Below are 20868 nucleotides of genomic sequence, written 5' to 3' on the forward strand. Positions count from 1 at the left end.
AACTGTGGAGATTTCTTAAAGAGATGGGAATACCAGACCACCATACCTGTCTCCTGAGAAACCTGTATGCAGGTCAAGAAGCAACAGTTAGAACCGGACATGGAACAACAGACTATTTCAAAATTGGGAAAGGAGTACATCAAGGCTGTGTATTGTCACCTTGCTTATTTAACTTATATGCAGAGTACTTCATGTGAAATGCTGGGTTGGATGAGTCATAAGCTGAAGTCAAGATTGCTACTGCTAAGTCACTTCAGTCGTGTCCAACTCTGTGTGACCCCACAGACGGAAGCCCACCAGGCTTCTCTGTCCCTGGGATTCTCCAGGCAAGAACACTGGAGTGGGTTGCCATTTCCTTCTCCAATGTGTGAAAGTGAAAAGTGAAAGTGAAGTCGCTCAAGTCGTGTCTGACCCTTAGCGACCCCACGGACTGCAGCCTACCAGGCTCCTCCATCCATGGGATTTTCTAGGCAAGAGTACTGGAGTGGCTTGCCATTGCCTTCTACGAAGTCAAGATTACCGGGAGAAATATCAACAACCTCATATATACAGATAATGATGCCACTATAAAGGCAGAAAGCGAAGAGGAACTAAAGAGCCTCTAGATGAGGGTGAAAGAGGAGAGTGAAGAAGCTGGCTTAAAACTCAACATTCAAAAAATAAGATCTTGTCATCCGGTCCCATCACTTCATGGCAAATAGATGGGAAAAAGTGTAAACAGTGAGAGGCTTTATTTTTTGGGGCTCCAAAGTCACTGCAGATGGTGACTGCAGCTATGAAATTAAAAGATGCTTGCTTCTTGGAAGGAAAGCTATGACAAACCTAGACAGCCTATTAAAAAGCAGAGACATCACTTTGCTGACAAAGGTCCATCTAGTCAAAGCTATGGTTTTTTCCAGTAGTCCTGTACGGATGTGAGAGTTGGACCATAGAGAAGACCGAGCACCAAAGAATTGATGCTTTCAAATTGTGGTGCTGGAGAAGACTCTTGAGATTCCCTCGGACTGCAAGGAGATCAAACCAGTCAATCCTCAAGGAAATCAACCCTGAATATTCATCAGAAGGACTGATACTGAAGCTGAAACTCCAATACTTTTGGCCACCTGATGTGAACAGCCGACTCACTGCAAAAGACCCTGGTGCTGGGAAGGATTGAGAGCATGAAGAGAAGGGGCCAACAGAGAATGAGATGGTTGGATAGCATCACCAACTTAATGGACATGAATTTGAGCAAACTCCAGGAGATAGTGAAGGACAGGGAAGCCTGGTGTGCTGCATGCAGTTCATGGGGTTGCAAAGAGTTGAACATTACTTAGCAACTGAACAACAACAAATAAGCAGTCACTATCCATTCTGCCTTTCCCCCTGGTAACCACTAATTAATTTCCTGGCTTAATGTATTTGTTTATTCTGGTCATTTTAAAATAGACTGGAATCACGAAATGGCATCATACAACATGTGGTCTGTTGTGTCTGTCTCCTTTCACTTAGAGTGATACCTTCATGGCTCATCCGTATTGCAGCATGAATCAATTTTGCTTCATTTTAATGCAAAATGGTATTTTGTTATATTGAATATACCACTTTTGTTTATCCAGTCATCTGTTGATGGCAGCTTGGGTTGTTTCTACCTTTTGGCTATTGTGAATAATGTTGCTCGAAACATTAGTGTGCAAGCATCTGTTAGAGTTTTCAATTCTCTTGGAGTTTTCAGTTAGAAGTAGAATTGCTGGGTCATACGGTAACTCTGTATTTAAGTTTTTGAGGAACTACTAAACTGTTTTCCAAAGTTGCCAAATCATTTCACATTCCCATCAGCAGTGTATGAGGGCCCTAATCTCTCTATATCTTCAGGTTATTATAGCTTGTTGATTATGTACAGTCTAGATGGTATGAAGAGATATTTTATGTTTGAACTGGATTGCCCTAATGACTAATGATGTGTTTATTGACCATTCGTACCCCTTCTTTGGAGAAACGTCTTTTCAAATTCTTTGCCAATTTTTTAGTTGGGTAATTTTGTTTTTATTTTTGAGTTGTATGAGTTTTTTATATATTCTAAACACAAATCCTTTATCAGATAGCCAACTGACTTTGACAAGGGTGCAAAAGTGTTTCTATGGCAGAAGGATGGCCTTTCAGCACATGGTGTTGGAGCAACTGGACATCCAGAGGCACCAGAAGTATGATAGGATCCCTAAAGCAACCAAAAAGAATTGGTAAACTGGACTTCATCAAATTTAAAAACTTTTGTTTTACGAAAGATCCTGTTAGGATAAAAATACTGGGATAAAGTGTTTGCATATCTTTTTAATTTTTAATTAATGAGTGAATGAATGGCTGTGCTGGGCTTTTGTTGCTGCACATTGGCTTTTCCTAGGTATGGCAAGTGGGAGCTACTCTTTGTTGAGAGGCATAGGCTTTTCATTGTGCTGGCTTCTCATGTTGCGAAGCACAGGCTTTAGGTGTGTGGGCTTCAGTAGTTGCAGCACATGGGCCCTAGAAAGCATAGGCTCCTGTAGTTGTGGTGCATGGGCTTAGTTGCCCTGCAGCATATGGAATTGTCCTGGAACCAGGGATTGAACCCACATCCTCTGTATTGGCAGGTGGATTCTTTTTTTTTAAAATATTAAAAAAATTTTAAATCAGAGGATTATTGCTTTACAGTGTTGTGCTGGTTTGTGCCATTCATCAACAGGAGTCAGCCACAGGTATACATATATCTCCTCCCTCTTCAACTGCAGTAGCAGTAGATTCTTAACCACTGGACCACAAGGAAAGTCCCACATCTTTTTATTTTGTAGGCTTTTTATTATTGAGTTGTAAAAGTTATTTATATATGCTGAATACCAAACTTATCAGATAAAAGATCTGCAAATATTTCCTTCCTGTGATTTGTCTCTTTACTTTCTTGATACTGTTCTTTGAAGCACAAAAGTTTTAAGTTCTGATGAAGTTCAGTTTATCTGGGTTTCTCTTTGGCTGCTTGTGCTTTAGGTGTCCTACCTAAGAAATCACTGTCTAATCCAAAGCCATGAAGATATGTATTTATGTTTACTTCTAAGGGTTTGGTTATTTTAGTTGTTACATTTAGGTCTTTGATTCATTTTTGAGTTATTTTGTGTATGGTGTGAAACAGGGCTCCGATTTCATTCTCTTTTTTCTTTTGCAAAAACTTTTATAGTTAAAACCCCCAAAATGACTTCTAAGTTATTATTTTAAAACCTTTTATTTGACTATAGTAAGAATACTATAATTAAATCAATATAATCCAGTCAACATCCTTTGACTTATTTTCATTTCCAAGGAAAGAAAAATACTCTGCACATGAGTAAATATTAGCAAGTTGAGCACAAAGTTATATATGATGACTAATTTCATTCTTTTGTGTGTGGGTATCTAGTTATCCCAGGACCATTTGTTCTCCCTACTTTTTCAAATTATGGGAGTAAGGCAACACATTTACAGGAGACTTGGAAAATAAAAAGTTACATATAGTTCTACTATATATTATAATTACTTTTTAAGTAGATAAATTAAGATTTTAATTGGAGTTTCAATATCAAACACTCAAAAATTAATAGAATGAAAAGACAGAAAAGTAGAAGGATGGAGTAGACCTAAGAAGCCTTATGAACCAATTCAACATGATTAAGATTTATACAATTTTCACACAACAGGATACAAATTCTGTTCCAGTGCCCATAGACTATAGACTAGGAAACACTGGAACATATCCAGAGATATATAAAAAGGTGCAAAAGTTTCATGGTCTAGAGGTATTGAAATCATACAGGCTGTTCTCTTATCACTGTAGAATTATGTTAGAAATCAAAATCAAAAGATACTCGAAAACAACCCACATATTTTCAAGTGCAATGTGACATTTACCAAGAAAGACCTTTGACTTAGCCATTGAAAGCTTCAATAAAGTTAAAAGACTAAAAAAAACAGGGAAATTGCAGAGAAGAAAACATTTAAATGAGAAATTAGTATCAAAATGAGAAATTAATATTAAAAATACTTTAAACAAAATCCGATGTTATTTGGAAATTAAATGTCCACTTTTAAATGATGGGTGTATCTAAGAAGCCATAACAAGGAAAATTAGAAAAATACTTGTAGTAGAATAAAAATGAAAAGAATTTATCAGAATTTGTTGTATGAAGCTGAAGCTGCTCAATGCAACTAAATACAATGTGGAATTTTAAATAAGGTATGAAAACACATAATGGACGCTAGCATAAAATTTGCTGAAATTTGAACAAAATCTGTAGTTAATAATACTGTATCGCATGTTAATTTCTTGGTTTTTTTTTTTTTACAACATAGTATTTTTTTACATTCTCAGAATTGGATTAGAAGTTTCAAGCCTCATTCATATTTTTTTAAAAAATCACTAAGATAATAAGCTTTCTAGACTTTTAGCAGTAAGTGGAACTATATCAAAGTTTTGAGTGAATATAAATTAATAATCTAGCATTCTACTCATACTTAGTCAAACAAGTGAAACCAAAATGTCATAAAATTTTTTAGCTAGGCAAAAATAGTATCCTAAGTTTCCTAAAATGATTATATATACTGTATATATATAGATACACACAAAAGCTTTCTTACTATACTAGATATTGAGAAAGAACAGAGGAGAAACTGGAAAACATAAACTAAATGAACTGGTAATACTGAATATGAAATAGAAAAGTAAAACAAACTAGATAAAAGTAAAAGATCATCATATAATCCAGTTGTTTTTAAAGACAGCTGTTCATTGGAGTCACATCCAGAGCTTTGGAGAAGAAAACAATACCTGGGTATTTATATTTTTCAAAAAAATTCCAAGTAATGTGCATCTGGATTTTAAAAAGTGGTTACAGGTTTTTCTATTACATGGTAATTTTGGTGATATAGGGTTCTATTATTTTTTTTTTTGACCAATCATGATTTAATGGTATTAAGTGAATAAGTTACATAATCACAACAGTAAAAGATGTTTATTAGTTTTCACAATCAATATCCAGACAAAAATAAAAGATAATTACAATTGCAAGCCATAATGGAAACATGACTAACCTAGTAATATAAAATAATTACATACAATTTAGGGAATTAAGTAAAGTGATGTGGTAACTGGAAGTGCTTATGACATGCATATGTTTTCATCCAGCCAGCCAGTCTGTGTCCTTTGGTTGGCATGTTTAATCCATTTACAGTTAAGGTAATTATCAATATTTATGATCCTATTACCATGAGTTTGAGTGAACTCCGGGAGTTGGTGATGGACAGGGAGGCCTGGCGGGCTGTGATTCATGGGGTCGCAGAGAGTCGGACACGACTGAGCGACTGAACTGAACTGACCATTTTCTTAATTGTTTTGTTTTTTGTAGGTCTTTTCCTTTTCTTGTGTTTCTTACTTAGAGAAGTTCCTTTAGCATTAGTTAAAAAGCTGGTTTGGTGGTACTGAATTCTCTTAACTTTTGCTTGTCTGTTAAGCTTCTGATTTTTCCATCAAATCTGAATGAGTCTTCTGGTTGTATGTTCTTCCCTTTCATCACTTTAAATGCATTGTGCCATTCCCTTCTGGCATAGAGTTTCTGTTGAGAAATCAGCTAATAACCTTATGTGAGTTCTCTTGTATGCTATTTGTTGTTTTTCCCTGGTTGCTTTTAATATTTTGTCTTTAATTTTTGTCAGTTTGATTACTGTGTGTCTCAGTGTGTTCCTTCTTGGGTTTATCATGCCTGGGACTCTCTGTGCTTCTTGCATTTGGTTGACTATTTCCTTTTCCATGTTAGGGAAGTTTTCAGCTATTAGCTCTTCAAATATTTTCTTGAGTCTTCTCGGTCTTCTGGGACTTCTATAATGCTAACGTTGGTGCATTTAATGTTGTCCCAGAGGTCTCTTAGGCTGTCTTCATTTTTTTTTTTTCTATGTTCTGCTTTGTGGCAGTGATTTCCACCATTCAGTCTTCCAGGTTACTTATCCATTCTCCTGCTCAGTTATTCTTCTGTTGATCCTTCTAGTGTATTTTTCATCTCTATTTATTCTTTAGTTCTTGTAGGTCTTTGGTAAACATTTCTTGCATCTTTTCCATTCTTTTTCTGAGATTGTGGATCGTCTTCACTCATTCTGAATTCTTTTTCTAGAAGATTGCCTATCTCTATTTCATTTAGTTGTTTTTCTGGGCTTTTATCTTGTCCCTTCATCTGGAACATAACCTCTGCCTTTTCATTTTGATTAACTTTCTGTGATGTGGTTTTTGTTTTGGTGGCTGTGGGATTGTAGTTCTTGCTTATTCTGTCTGTCCTCTGGTGGATGAGGTTAAGAGGCTTGTATAGGCTTCCTGATGGGAGGAACTAGAGGTGGGAAAAACTGGGTCTTGCTCTGGTGGGGAGGGCTGTGCTCAGTAAAACTTTAATCTGATTGTCTGCTGATGGGTGAGACTGTAGTCCCTCCCTGGCAGTTTTTTGGACTGAGGTGACCCAGCCCTGGAGTCTATAAGCCAGGGTTAATGGTGAACTCCAAGAGGGCTCATTGCCAAAGGGAACCTCCTTGGACTGCTGCTGCCAGTGCCCCCGTCCCTGCAGTGAGCCATGGCCAACCCACGCCTCCACAGGAGACCCTCCAGCACTAAGCAGGTAGTCTTCTGTGAGGTGACTGTTCCTTTCCCCTGGGTCTTGGCACACACAAGATTTTGTTTGTACCTGCCAAGAGTGGAGTCTCTGTTTCCCCCAGTTCTGTGGAAGTTCTGTAGTTAAATTCCACTGGCATTCAAAGTCAGGTTCTGTGGGGATTCCTAGCCCCTTTGCCAGATATCCAGGCTGGGAAGCCTGACATGGGTCTCAGAACCTTCATAACAGTAGGAGAACTTGTTTGGTATTACTGTCCTCCAGTTTGTGAGTCACTCACCCCACGAGTATGGGATTTGATTTTATGGTGACTGCAGCTCTCCTCACCATCTTGTTGCAGATTCTCCTTTGTCTTTGGACATGGGGTATCTATTTTTGGTGGGTTCCTGCATCCTCCTATAGATGGTTGTTCAACAGCTAGTTGTGATTCTGGTGCTCTTGTAGGGGATGAGCACATGTCCTTCTGCTCCACCACCTTGAACCAATCTGTAGCACCATTGGTTGAATAGACTATTCTTTTCCTATTGAATGTCTTGGCACCCTTGTTGAAAATCAATTGACCATAAATGTATTGGTTTATTTCTGAACTCTCAATTCTTTTCCAATGATTTTTATGTCTATCCATCTGCTTGTATCACACTGTCTTAAATACTGTAGCTTTGTGGTAAGTTCTGATATTGGGAAGTGTGAATCCTCCAGTTCTCTTCCTTTTTGAGATTGTATTTGGCCATTTGGGACTGCTACATTTCCATGTGAATTTTAAGTTCTGCTTGTTAATTTCTCCAAAAAAGGGCAGCTGTGATTTTGATAGGAGTTGTACTGATTTTGTGAATATTTTGGGGGAATACTGCTGTATTTAACAATAGTAAGGACGTCCCTGGTGGTCCTGTGGTTAAGAATCCACCTGCCAATGCAGGGGATGCAGGTTTGATCCCTGGTCTGAGAAGACTCCACATACCACAGGGCAACTAAGCCTGTGCACCACAATTTGAATGCCCTAGAGCCTGTGCTCTGCCACAAGGGAATCCATTGCAATTAGATGCCTATGCACTGTAACCACAGAGTAGCCACAGCTAGAGAAAACCTGCAACAGACATCCAGTACAGAAAAAACAAACAAACCCAAAATAGTAAGTCTTCAAAATCATGAATACAGGATGTCTTTCCATTCATTTATGTCTTCTTTAATGTCTTTCAATGATGTTTTATAGTTTTCAGTGTACAAGTCTGAGCATCTTTCTTTTGTCATATTTATTCCCAGGAATCTTACCCTTTTTGATGCCATTGTAACTGGAATTGTTTTCTTAATTTCATTTTCAGATTGTTCATTGCCACTACAAAGCTTATTTTGTATATTGATCTTTATTCTGAAAAATTTCTGAACTCATTTATCTCTTGATTTTTGGTGGATTCTTTTGGGGTTTCTGTGGCTACAAAATCATATCTACAAATACAGTTTTACTTCTTAATTTCCAATCTGGATGCCTTTTACTACTTTTTCCTGCTCAACTGCTCTGGCTTGACCCCTCCAGTACAATGTTGAATAAAAATGATTAGAATAGGCATCCTTGTCGAATTTCCTCTTAGGAGGAAAAGCTTCCAGTCTTTCAATAAGTATGATGTTAGTTGTGGGGTTTTCATAGAAACCTTGATCAAGTTGCAGAAGTTCCCTTCTGCTCCTAGTTTATTGAGTATTTTTATCATAAAAGAATGTTGAATTTTGTCAAATGCTTTTTCTGCATCTATTCAGGTGGTCATGTGTTCTCCCTACCCCTTTATTCTATCAATTGGGTGTATTACATTGACTGATTTTCCTTTGTTGAACCAACTCTGTATTCCTGGGACAAATTCCATTTATTTATGGTATGTAATCCTTTTTATATGCTGCTGATTTTGGTTTGCTAGTGTTTGTTGAATATTTTTACAACTATATTCATAAGTGATATTGATTTGGAGTTTTTTCTTTTTTATGATATCACTGACTGGTCCTGATATCAAGATGATACTGGCCTTACAGAATGAGACAGGAAATCACTCTTCATTTTTCAAAGTCAAAGACTAGATCCTATCAGCCCTGCCAGAAACTAGGCTAGGACATACGTTTACTGATTGGTCATTGCATAGATACTTGAGTCCATTTGTTTTACATGATAAAAGGCATGTAAAAAAAAAAAAAAGGTCCTTAACACATTATTGACTAGAGATATTAATTCATCTTTTGTTACCTGAGCATTATTGACCAGAGATGTATTAATACATTTTTTGAGAGTGATACAGTTAACATCACCATGTGAAGTTGTTAGAGTTTAAAATTGATCAAGGGTTCATTATACAACTTATGATTGTCATGATCATTCACATTTTGCTCTGTTGGGTTTTTCTTCCAACTTTGTGTATGTTATAAATGCAAATTCATTACCGTAAAATTTTCAAAAATGACACATTGTGAAATTTTGAGTAAATAAGAATTTTTCAGTAAATTTTATGCAGATACTTTCTCTGTTGTCTGTGCAACATATATACTAGTGTATCACAAAGTGATTTTTCAGAATACTCTTCTAATTCAGATATGAATATTAGGCCAACAAAAATGACAAAAGACCTTAGTGATTGATTCTGATATGGAAAGTGAAAATGAAGCTCGTGGTGCTGGAGAAGACTTTACAGGTGTGTCAGGTCAGGGACGGGGGAGCCTGGTGGGCTTCTGTCTGTGGGGGTCGCACACAGTTGGACACGACTGGAGTGACTTAGCAGTAGCAGGTTTAACTATTGAATGTAATAACCTGCAAAGTGTTAGTAAGACAACAGAACTGATTTTTGGCTAGCCAAAATAAAAATCACCAGCCACAGGCATTAGTTTCGGCAAAAATCCGCTAGTCAATAGCAAGTTAACTGACAGCTCTTCAGAGAATAGAATGGAGCTGGCATTTCAGAATAATTTTTGCAGCTTGGGGAACACAAAACTTCAAGTTTGTGGGTACAATAGGCGCATCATAACATGAAGGCTCCAGACTAAAAAAGATAAAGGGCCACCTTTTTTTCTCCACACTTAGAAGTTGGAGGGTATGTCCATTCTCTTCAACTTTTTAAAACCTCAACTGCTATAAAAGCAAAACAAGGAATAACACTTACCTTACCTAACCTAATTTTTTTATAGTGTGAGTTCCCTTGCTCCTGAGATAAATTATATGAAGAAACAGACATCTTGGTAATCTTGCCACCTGGAATATATGATTCCATTTTTTTTTACATTGACATTATACCCATAAATAAAACAAACTTCAAGAGAAAATGACTTTTAGGGACCATAGCACACTGGGAAGAAGACTAATTTTCTAATACTCACAGAGTACATGATCCCTAAAATGCCCAAGAAGGAAGGATTTGACATTTTCCAAGGGGCTGACACAATCTGTAAATTTACCTCAAATGCGAGCTAGGGACTGGAGAGTCACATGGGGAAGACAATGTCATACAATGAAAATGACCCACAGCTTATGTAATTTAGCCAAAATGATTTTCTTTTAAATAGACAATCATTCTTTGATGGTGGTGGTAGACAATAGTTATTACACTTTTTCTTGAATAGTTACAAGGGTAATCATATATTTGCAAAGGCAGCATTCCCAATTCATTTAATGTTGGAATCTTTGAAAGCTATGAAAGCAACCTAAACATGGCTGTGCTGCTCAGGAGAGATCTGACTTTCTTGTTCCAAACTGAAGTACAACGGGCAGTCCTTTCCATGGCCTTCATGTATTCGTGTGCTCAGCCCATTACTGTCCTAGCCTCACTGGCTTATGACTTTCTCTCCTGTGGGAACAGCGCTCTTTGAGGGAAGGGAGGGACTATACTCTGCTCACTCAGTCTCTAGGGTCCTGAATATTGTCAGTTCCCTATACATGTTTTGGGCTTTTATTTTTTTAAACAATTTTTTATAATGTAAACTTGGGACAAACCTCAGTTGGGTGCTAAGTATTTATAATTTAAAAATAAATTTCAGTAATGTGATTTATAAGAAGACTGATCAGTAATCTCAGAAAGATGACTGGGTTTAAAATCTCCTCCCACATAAGAAAGTGAAGTCGCTCAGTCGTGTCCGACTCTTTGCGACCCTGTGGACTGTAGCGCACCAGGCTCCTCCATCCATGGGATTCTCCAGGCAGGAGTACTGGAGTGGGTTACCATTTCCTTCTTCCAGGGGATCTTCCCGACCCAGGGATCAAACCAGGGATCAAACCCAGGTCTCCCGCATTGCAGGCAGATACTTCCCTCTGAGCCACCAGGGAAGCCCCACATAAGAAAGGGATGTGGCAAAACTTGTAGCAACAGAGTCACCTCCTCAATGGACCAAAGGGAAAGGAGTGGGCTTGTGGGGAAGTGAGATGGAAAAGATATTCTTTTTTAAAAAAAATTTATTTCATGTATTTTCGGCTGTGCTGGATCTTTGTTGCTGCCCAGGGGCCTTCTCTGGTTGCAGTGAGTGGGGGCGACTCTAGTTGTGGTGTGCAGACTCCTCAATGCGGTGGCTTCTCTTGTTGTAGAGCGTGGGCTCTAGGTGCTCTGGCTTCAGCAGTTGTGGCACTTGGGCTCAGTAGTGGTGCTGCATGGGCTGAGTTGCCCTGTGGCATGTGGGATCTTCTTGGACCAGGGATCAAACTGTGTCCCCTGCATTGACAGCAGATTCTTTTCTTTTTTTAATTAAAAAATATTTATTTTATTATTTGGCTGCACCAGGTCTTAACTGTGACTTGTGGGATCTAGTTCCCTCAAGAGGGACTGAACCCCCTGCATTGGGAGCATGGAGTCTTAGCCACTGGACCACCATGGAAGTCGCTAAAATTTTTTTTAATGTTAATTTTTAAAATTGAAATGTAGTTGATTTGCAGTGTTTCAGGTATACAGCAAAGTGATTCAGTTATATATATATATGTGTGTGTGTGTGTGTTAGTCGCTCAGTCGTGTCCAACTCTTTGTGACCCCATGGACTGCAGCCAACCAGGCTCCTCTGTCCATGAGATTTTCCAGGCAAGGATACTGGAGTGGGTTGCCATTTCCTTCTCCAGGGGATCTTCCCAACCCAGGGATTGAACCCGGGTCTCCTGCACTGAAGGCAGATCCTTTACCGATTGAGCTACAAGGGAAGCCCATATATATGTGTATGTACATCTTTACCACTGGCATCAGCTTTAATAAATGAATATAGATATTAAAGGTGGCGCTAGTGGTAAAGAACTCGACAGGCAGATTCTTAACCATCTTTTCTGGACCAGGGAAGTCCGGAAAAGATGTTTTTAACTTGATTTTACACAAGGGGCGGCTTCATGGGGTTACCTTCCTAGAGTCTCTTCCTGTGGAAACTAGGGTAGAGCAAGGCCACAGCATGTTTGCCACATGACTCCTCATTCACTCTCTGCTTGACCCAGGAGTTTTCCTGGTCCTTGTGCAGCTAGGATCCTAGTTGCTGAGATGCAGGAAGGAGTAGATTCTCCTTTCCTTTCTGCAATATCACCCTAACAGAAAAGGGAATGGACCCAAACGTGCTCAAATTTGGAAGCTACATGGATGTCTGTATCACTGTATTGTACTGTGTAGATACAGGCCTAAGGTTCTGATTGGCCCACATGGCCACAGAAGGTGGATGAGGCCTTCTCTGGGAGAGTGGCAGGATAGAAAGAGTACAATACAGAAAAAATATTTGAAGAAATAATAGCTAAAAAGCTTGGTGAAAGACAAATCTACATATTTATGAAGCTGAGTAAACTCCAAACAGGAAAAATTCAAAGAAATCCATACTGAGACAAATCATAATCAAAATGCTGAAAACAAAAGGCAAAGAAAAAAAATCTTGAAAGTAGCCAGAGAAAAATGACACATTATTAACAGGAGACCCAATGATTTGAATGACTACGTTTTTCTCATCAGACACCACAGAGGTCAGAAGGAAGCGGCACAACATTTTAAAAGTGCTGAAGGAAAAGAAATGTCAATCTAGGGATAAAGGTGAAATAAAGACATTCTCAGCTGAAAGCAAAGTAACAGAATTCATAGCCAGCAGATCTGCTCTAAAAGAATTGCTAAACGAGATTCATCAGATAGAAGGAAAATTACATAAGAAGGAAACTTGGAACAACAAACTATTTTTCCCCTCCAGAATTCTTTAAAATATATCTAATGGTTGAAAGTAAAAAATATAACACTGTCTGATGGGATTTTCAATGTATATAGATGCTATATACTTACTATATATAGGGGTAAATGTAAAAGGATCTATATGGTGGGAAGGTTTCTACATTCCAACTGAAGTGCTAAAAAATTGATTCTAGGTATTGGTCACGGAGAGTCAGACACGACTGAGCAACTGAACTGAACTGAAGCAACCACTAAAAATTATACAAAAAAATCATAATATGATTTTATGAATGTTTAAATGACCCAAAAGAAGGTAGGAAAGGGAAACAAAGGAATAAAAAAGAGGGGGAAAAGCAGATGATAAATAATAAAAGAATTGACCTAAGTCCAAACATAGCAGTAATTGCATTAAACATAAATAGTCTAAGCACATCAATTAAAAGACAGATTGGCAGGGTGGATTAAAAAACATAACTATATGCTGTTTATAAAAACACTACTTCAAATATAAATAGACATAATGTTTTTACAGATTAGATGACTCAACATGGTAAAGATGCCAATTTCCTCCTAACTGATTTACATCTTTAATGCAAATAATAATAAAAAAGCAGGATGTTTGTGTCTCTCTGTGTGAGTAGTTATAGACAAGTTGCTGCTACAATTTACATGAAAGAGCAAAGGAACTAGACCAGCTAAAACAGTTTTGGAAAAAAATAAAGTTGGAGGAATCATACACCTGATTTTAAGACTTGCTATAAAGATACGGTAATCAAAACTGTGGTACTGGTGAAGGGAAACAGGCACAAAAATCAATAGAACAGAATACAGAATCTAGAAATAGACTCATAAAAATATGGCCCTTTGATTTTTGATAAAGTTGCAAAAAAGATTTAATGGAGAAAGCAACCACTCACCATAACCAGAGCTGGGGATACTGTGGTGAACAAATCAAAGACTAAATGCAAATGACCAGGCTCTCGAGCTTTTCTTAAAACAAAACTCATCTGGCAATAGCTGGCCTATATTCCCCTGGAGCTGAGTGCTGACAATTTCTTTAACACAAGACCTTGCATGCCCCACTGTGTCACAGCTTCCAGGGCACCTTTCTGTTTCTCTTGATACCAAGATTCCATTAGATGCAATTTAGTATCCCACTTACATGACTGTCCTATTGTTTTTTCTCAGAAATCTGTTTCTCTGGATCTATGTCTCTATTAAAAGATGGAGGAAGAAAAGATAAACAAGGAAGACTATGGGTTTTAAAAGAAGGTATTTTTTCTTTACAGAAGGGCAATATATTCTCATGATTTTAATATGTACACATCATCTCCTTAGTTTCACATGTTGAAGTGTTGCTCGACTCCTAGACTGGTAGAACAATGTAAACAAAAAGTGATATAAATAATTGTAGCTATAGAGTGGTCTAAGAAGTTGGAGGGGTGGGTGGTGTTTGGGCAGCTGAGTCTGCAAGGTCCCAGGAAGGTTCCATTAGGGGAGCAAAAGCCAAGAAGAAGCAATTGTGCAATGGTGGACCCCTCAAGAGCTTCTCACTGTTACTTCAGATAACACATGGCACCCTTCTGTATACTCTTGTATGACTCTCATTTATAGTCTTCTGTAATAGATGGCTAATGTCTTAAAAGCAGAGATTAATTATGCTTCTTTGTGTCTCCATGGTTTATTACAGTGTCTGATATGTTTTATGTATTCAGTAACTTAAAATTACAGTTGACTCTGGAACATAATACAGGGGGCTATGGGTGCTGACCCTCTATGCAGCTGAAAAAATCCATGTATAATTTCTAGTCAGCCCTCTGTATCCATGGTTCCTTTGTATCTTTAGTTCCTCTGTATCCACAAATTCAAATAACACAAAGAAGTTTGACAAAAAATAGTTTCAACACAAGGAAATGCATCCAAAAAGAACCAAATGAACTGTGAAAAATATATGATCGGCCTCTGAAAACAGTTGTACAGCCAGGTTAGGTTTTCTTAGTTACAGTGAAACTGGAATTGATAGGTGCAGCTGGGATAACAATTCTGATACAAAATGATGCACCACAAGGTACTTATTCAGGATAAAGATTATAAACTACTGGGTCAAACCAATAAGGAAGACTTCTATTCCTGACAAACATGGTAATTCAATATTGTTAATGTGTGTTAGAATTTGATCTTTTCAATTATGGTCATCAAAATGACCCCGAACAGAAGAGGATCACTTTCTATTACTGTTTTGGGAAAAATTTTTAAATCAAATAGTAACTGATGCTTGAGTTTAATCCATGATTAGGTCTGAAATGCTGTATGGATTCTTTATGAGCTGAGCTACCAGGGAAGCCCAAAGGGCGTGTTGCCTCCCAGATGGGGAACCCTGGTTTCCTGCATGACAGGTGGGGATACTCACCACTATGCAATGAGGATGGTGTACCATATCAACTCTTTGATAAAATATATGCAGAAAGAGCAAATAAGCAGTGTGTGTGTGTGTGTGTGTGTGTGTGTGTGTGTGAGTTGCTAAGTTGTGGCCAACTCTTTGCAACCCCATGGACTGTAGCCTGCCAGGCTCCTCTGTCCATGGAATTCTCCAGGCAAGAATACTGGAATGGGTTGCCATTCCCTTCTCCAGGTGATCTTCCTGACCCAGGAATTGAACCCAGGTCTCTTGCATTGCAGGCAGATTCCTTTTTACTGTCTGAGCCACCAGGGAAGCCCAAAAAAGCAGGAGATGACTTCAAAGTGTTCAACAATAACACAAATCATTATTTTTATTATTATTCAGATACTTTTACAAATTAACTCTCTTTGAAGAGATTTGCAATGTAACTTCACCACAGTTAGGTTATATAAAACATAGATAATATAATGTGAAGCTTTTCAAGTCCTTACTTTAAACACCAATTAAAAAACTCAGTAAGGGTGGAAGAGATGGGGCTCTAAAAATAAAAATTCTGAACATTCATAATCAGAGGCAACACAGGAATAAAATAAACAAGAATTATTATAGATTATTTGTCTTAAGGTATACAGCGAGACATACACGCACTTTTGTATTTAATTTAGAAAGCATAACAACATAGTGAATATCCCAACCCCACAACCTCATCACTAGGTAACTGCAAGAGTTCTTATCTCTCCTTCTATGTTCTTCCCCATTCCATCTTTCTGTCTCACCTCCCCAAATCCCCACTGTCATGAAGCAATCACTGCCTTTTTTGTGGCATTGGTAAGAAAAAACTTCTGGAAACATTTTTAAGAGTGAAATTAATGCAAATTCATCTTGAGTAGAAAAACTTGTTTAGATCTGTTTCCTACTCTCACATAGTATGGATAGCAAGCAGCATCCCTGCTGCTATGAAATCTCATGTTGGCAACAACCCTATTAAAAATGAGTTATTTTACTCTCATAAGTCTTTACAAAATAGATTTTTATGTGACCTCACCCTCAAATATTCTATTAAGCTGATCAAAATAAGCCTAATCTTTTTTTTTAGCTTCTGAAAATAAAGGCGTTTAAGCGCACCACAGCATTCCATTTCTATCAGAATATACTCAGTGGTGGGGTGTCTGCTCAGTTTTGCCTGACTCTTTGCGACCCCATGGTCTGGAGCCCACCAAGCTCCTCAGTCCATGGAATCTTCCAGGTAAGAAAACTGGAGTGGGTTGCTATTTCCTACTCCAGGTGATCTTCCTGACCTAGGGATCAAACATGAGTCTTCTGTGTCTCCTGTATTAGCAGGAGGATTCTTTACCACTGAGCCACCTGGGAAGCCCCCAAATATACTCAAGAACAGATTAAAATACTTATAGGCAACTTACCTCATGCAAATTCAGTTCTTTTACTTTTTCTTTTAGTATAACCTGTAAGACAAAAAAGTATGCTTTTATGCCCATTTATATCTGTAATTTAAAATATATCTCATTTTACTCACAAATATTTTTCGTTTATATTCTTGTGTATATAGCTCATATCACCTCATATTCAGTATTGGGGAGAATCTCTTTTACAGTTTGAGACAGAATATTTCAGCAATATTCTTTTAACTTGAGCAATGGTGCAATATTCTTCTGAAAAGCAATTTTAAAATCTCTGAGAACAGATTAAATTTTGGGTGACAACATTAATACACGCCAATCTGGAGTAATTGCTAATATGGGGGGAAAGTAAATGAGATTGCTTGCCTCATGATTTGGTAAAACACAGTTTTGAGTCATGGGACTGACTGGTAATTTGTAAAAGAATGAAAGGTAAGGTCAACCTTAATTTTTAAGGCTTTGCTTATTATTATACATCACTATCCTCAGAAAACTTTAGCTCTATCCAAAGTTATATAAATGGGCTTGGAATTCATCCAGTTGCTGTCCCTAACCTAACTTTATGGAGACTGCATGCATGCATGCTCAATTGTGTCTGACTCTTTGTTACCCCATGGACAGCAGGCCAACAGGTTCCTCTGTCCATGGGATTCTCCCCTAAGAATACTGGAATGAGTTGCCATTTCCTCCTCCAGGGCATCTTCCCAACCCAGGGATCAAACCCATGTCTCCTTCATCTCCTGCATTGGCAGGTAGATTCTTTACCACTGAGTCACCTGGGAAGCCCAAAGGAAACCATAAACAAAATGAAAAGATAACCTACAGACTGGGAGAAAATATGTGTCACAATTGACATTTCAGTCACAAATGATATGACTGAAAAGGGCTTAATTTCCAAAATATACAAACAACTCATACAACTCAGTAACAAAAAACAACCCAATTGAAAAATGAGCAGAAGACCTAAATAGACATTTCTCCAAAGAAGACATACAGATGGTCAACAGTCACATGAAAAGATGCTCAACATTACTAATTATCAGAGAAATGCAAATCAAAACTACAATGAGTATAGTTTTGACACCAAAACTACATTTTGGCCATTCTCACACCAGTCAGAATGGCCAGCATTAAGAAATTTACAAATAACATGCTGGAGGTGTGGAAAAAAAGGGAATTCTCCTGTGCTGTTGGTGGGAACGTAAGTTGGTGCAGCCACTAACTATGGAAAACAGAATAAAGGTTTCTCAAAAAACAATTTGAGACAAAATTGAGACAAACAGATTCATTCCATTAGAAAACTAAGACATTTATCTCTGTAAATGAATCCCACGGGACCCATGGAGAAGAGTGGGGTTACCTATGAATATCAGAGTGGACATCTAAGGAACTTACCAATGAGCTCAGATTTCAAAGCAACACAGACAAAAGATGGACAAAAAGATATGTAATTCTAAAATGATGATATGGTTCTGTAACATCAGTATCAGCAAGATTACAGACCCAAATAAACTGAAGTTTGTGCCCCCCCCTTCTTTCCCCCTCCTAAACTACTAAGGATGACAAAAATAATTTCAAAAGAAAATTAAGGAACACCTAGGCCCACTGTTTAGTGTCAGTGGTAAAATATTAATGGATGACACATGGAAGAAAAAAAAATTTTGTATGGGTCTTCAAGAAAAGCTAAATTTATTACCTTAAAGAACAAATCAGCAAAGGGACAGTACTAAGGGCAAGGAATTAACAACAATGACCGAAGTATCTGGACTTCTCAGTGGTATGATGTGAACTAATATTTAAAGTAAACGGGGAGGAGATGAGATCAGTATAATACAACTGGTTACCTCCAAGGAACTAGTATGTCTTTTAACAAGGAGGAAGGTAAAAAATTCATTTACTGGACCTCTGAACTCCATTAGATTAACAGTAACTTTAGGATTTTAAGCTACAGCATTTCCCTTTAGCAAAATGTTTGCCAGAGTTCCCTGTTAAATTGTATTATCGTTTGAACTTTCTATAATTTCAAGTAATACTTAAGAATACTTAAAGTGAAGTGTATTGTACTGCAAACTGACAAGCAAAATGCTAAAATGAACACAAGCAAATCCAGTCTCAGTTCAAAATATGTGTGGAAATCTGAGCCCTCATTATTTGGTGAAAACCATGATCAAAGCCAGTCTTAAGTAAATCTCTCTCACCTGTTTGTAGGCATAAAATTCTTTGTGTGCTTGATGTCTTAGCCTAAAAGACAGAAATGAGCAATGTAATATTGAGATTTCCATATAAGACTTTGAAAAAAAATTTAAACTTCCTATTTTTGGTATTAATTTGTATCATTTATGGTTTAAAATCTAGAATCTTTGTTCTAGAATACACTCAAATGACATAACCACTACTATATTATGAGAAAGTGACCAGTGAACCATAGAACATTATCCAACCATATAAGATCAAGTGAAATCTCATTAAGACAAAAGCTCAAATATTTTAATGAAGCCTCAATTCTTTTTATATTTGTAATATTTAACACATCACGTTTTTCTTAATTAAAAATTGAAGTATAATATACATCTAACAATGAAGTGAACTGAACAATGAACAAAAGCCTCAAGAATATTAAAAAAAAAATTATACACAGTAGTATAAATATCACCCAGATCAGCACATAGAACATTTCCAGCATCCCTGAAATGACTCTTCCCAATCAATATTCACCCCTAAAACTCCTAATTTTTATCACTGTAGATTAACTATGATTGTTTTTGAACTTCACATAAATGGATCATTTGGTGTATACTCTTCTGTGTTGACTTCTGTCAGTCAACAATTACTTAAGAAATGCATCCATATTGCTTCAGTAATTGTTATTTTTGACTGACATAGTGTTCCATTTTATGAATAAATACGAAACTCTTCACTGTTGACAAATATTTAGGTTACTTTCAGTTTGGGGCTATTGCTATACAAATTCTTCTGCGTGTCTTTTAGTGGACACATAGACTCATTTCTGTTGAGTATATACCTAGGAGTAGAACTGCTGCTCCAAAGTGCCTGTACAAATTTTACTCCTATGGGTAGGTAGTATACATGAACGTTCTAGTTGTTCCACATCTTTGTCACAGCTGGGTAAGGTCAGTTTAAAACTTTTTGGCCAATCTGGTGAGTGTTCAGTGGTGTCTCATTTTGGTTTTCTTTTTCTTAAGGTTGTTTTTTCTTTTTTTGATGTGGACTTTTAAAAAAAAGTCTTAATTGGATTTGTCAGAATACTGTTTCTGTTTTGGTTTTTTGGCTACAAGGCATGTGGGATCTTAGCTCCCTGACCAGGGACTGAACTCACATCCCCTGCATTAGAAGGTGAAGTCCTAACCACTGGACTGCCAGAGAAGTACCCTCTCATTTTGGTTTTAATTTTGCATTTCCCAAATGATGTTTAGGACCCTTTCATATGCCTATTGCCTGCCTGGATACTTCTTTATGAGGCCGGGCAGTGAAGCAGAAAAGGATAGCTTTATTGTTTTGTCAGGCAAAGGGAGACAGGACAGGTTTCTGCCTTGAAAAACTATGTGTCTCAACCCCAGAGAACTTGATGAGGGTTTTTACAAGGGCTCAAAGGTGGGATCTGACAAGATTAGGGTGTGAGCAGGGCTTGCACTCCTTTAATCTTAAGAATTGCCTGCAATGCAGGAGACCTGGGTTTGATTCCTGGGTCAGGAAGATCTGCTGGAGAAGGGAACGGCTACCCACTCCAGTATTCTGGCCTGAAGAATTCCACAGACAGTATAGTCCATGGGATCACAGAGTCAGACATGAGAGACTTTCACTTAATCTCATCTCAGGTGACAGGTCTCCTAATAATGATGGGCTTCTCTGGTCCCTTTAATTTTGCCTCACTTGTTTCTTGACTGCCGCTCCTTCTTTGATTCAGTTCAGTTCAGTTCAGTCGCTCAGTCATGTCCGACTCTCCGCGACCCCATGAATCACAGCACGCCAGGCCTCCCTGTCCATCACCAACTCCCGGAGTACACTCAAACTCATGTCCACAGAGTCGGTGATGCCATCCAGCCATCTCATTCTCCGTCGTCCCCTTCTCCTCCCGCCCCCAACCTTTCCCAGCATCAGAGTCTTTTCCAGTGAGTCAACTCGTCGCATGAGGTGGCCAAAGTATTGCAGTTTCAGCTTTAGCATCAGTCCCTCCAATGAACATCCAGGACTGATCTCCTTTAGAATGGACTGGTTGGATCTCCTTGCAGTATAAGGGACTCTCAAGAGTCTTCTCCAACAACACAGTTCAA

At 37.9% G+C, this 20868-nt stretch overlaps 1 protein-coding gene across 1 annotated transcript in view; it reads right to left on the reverse strand.

Annotated features, from left to right (window-relative positions):
• Positions 1-20868, reverse strand: part of RNF24 (ring finger protein 24) — a 113694-nt gene that overhangs the window by 9553 nt on the left and 83273 nt on the right. Inside the window, exons 3-4 of the mRNA XM_055432177.2 lie at positions 18775-18817; positions 16580-16621 (exon numbers count right to left, since the gene is read on the reverse strand). Coding sequence (XP_055288152.1) covers positions 16580-16621; positions 18775-18817 — 85 coding nt within the window. The remainder of the gene's footprint in view (positions 1-16579; positions 16622-18774; positions 18818-20868) is intronic.

The sequence above is a fragment of the Moschus berezovskii genome, chromosome 15 (genome assembly GCF_049115385.1).
Source record: "Moschus berezovskii isolate FMDL1 chromosome 15, NW_MosBer_1.0, whole genome shotgun sequence".
Taxonomy (NCBI): Eukaryota; Metazoa; Chordata; class Mammalia; order Artiodactyla; family Moschidae; genus Moschus; species Moschus berezovskii.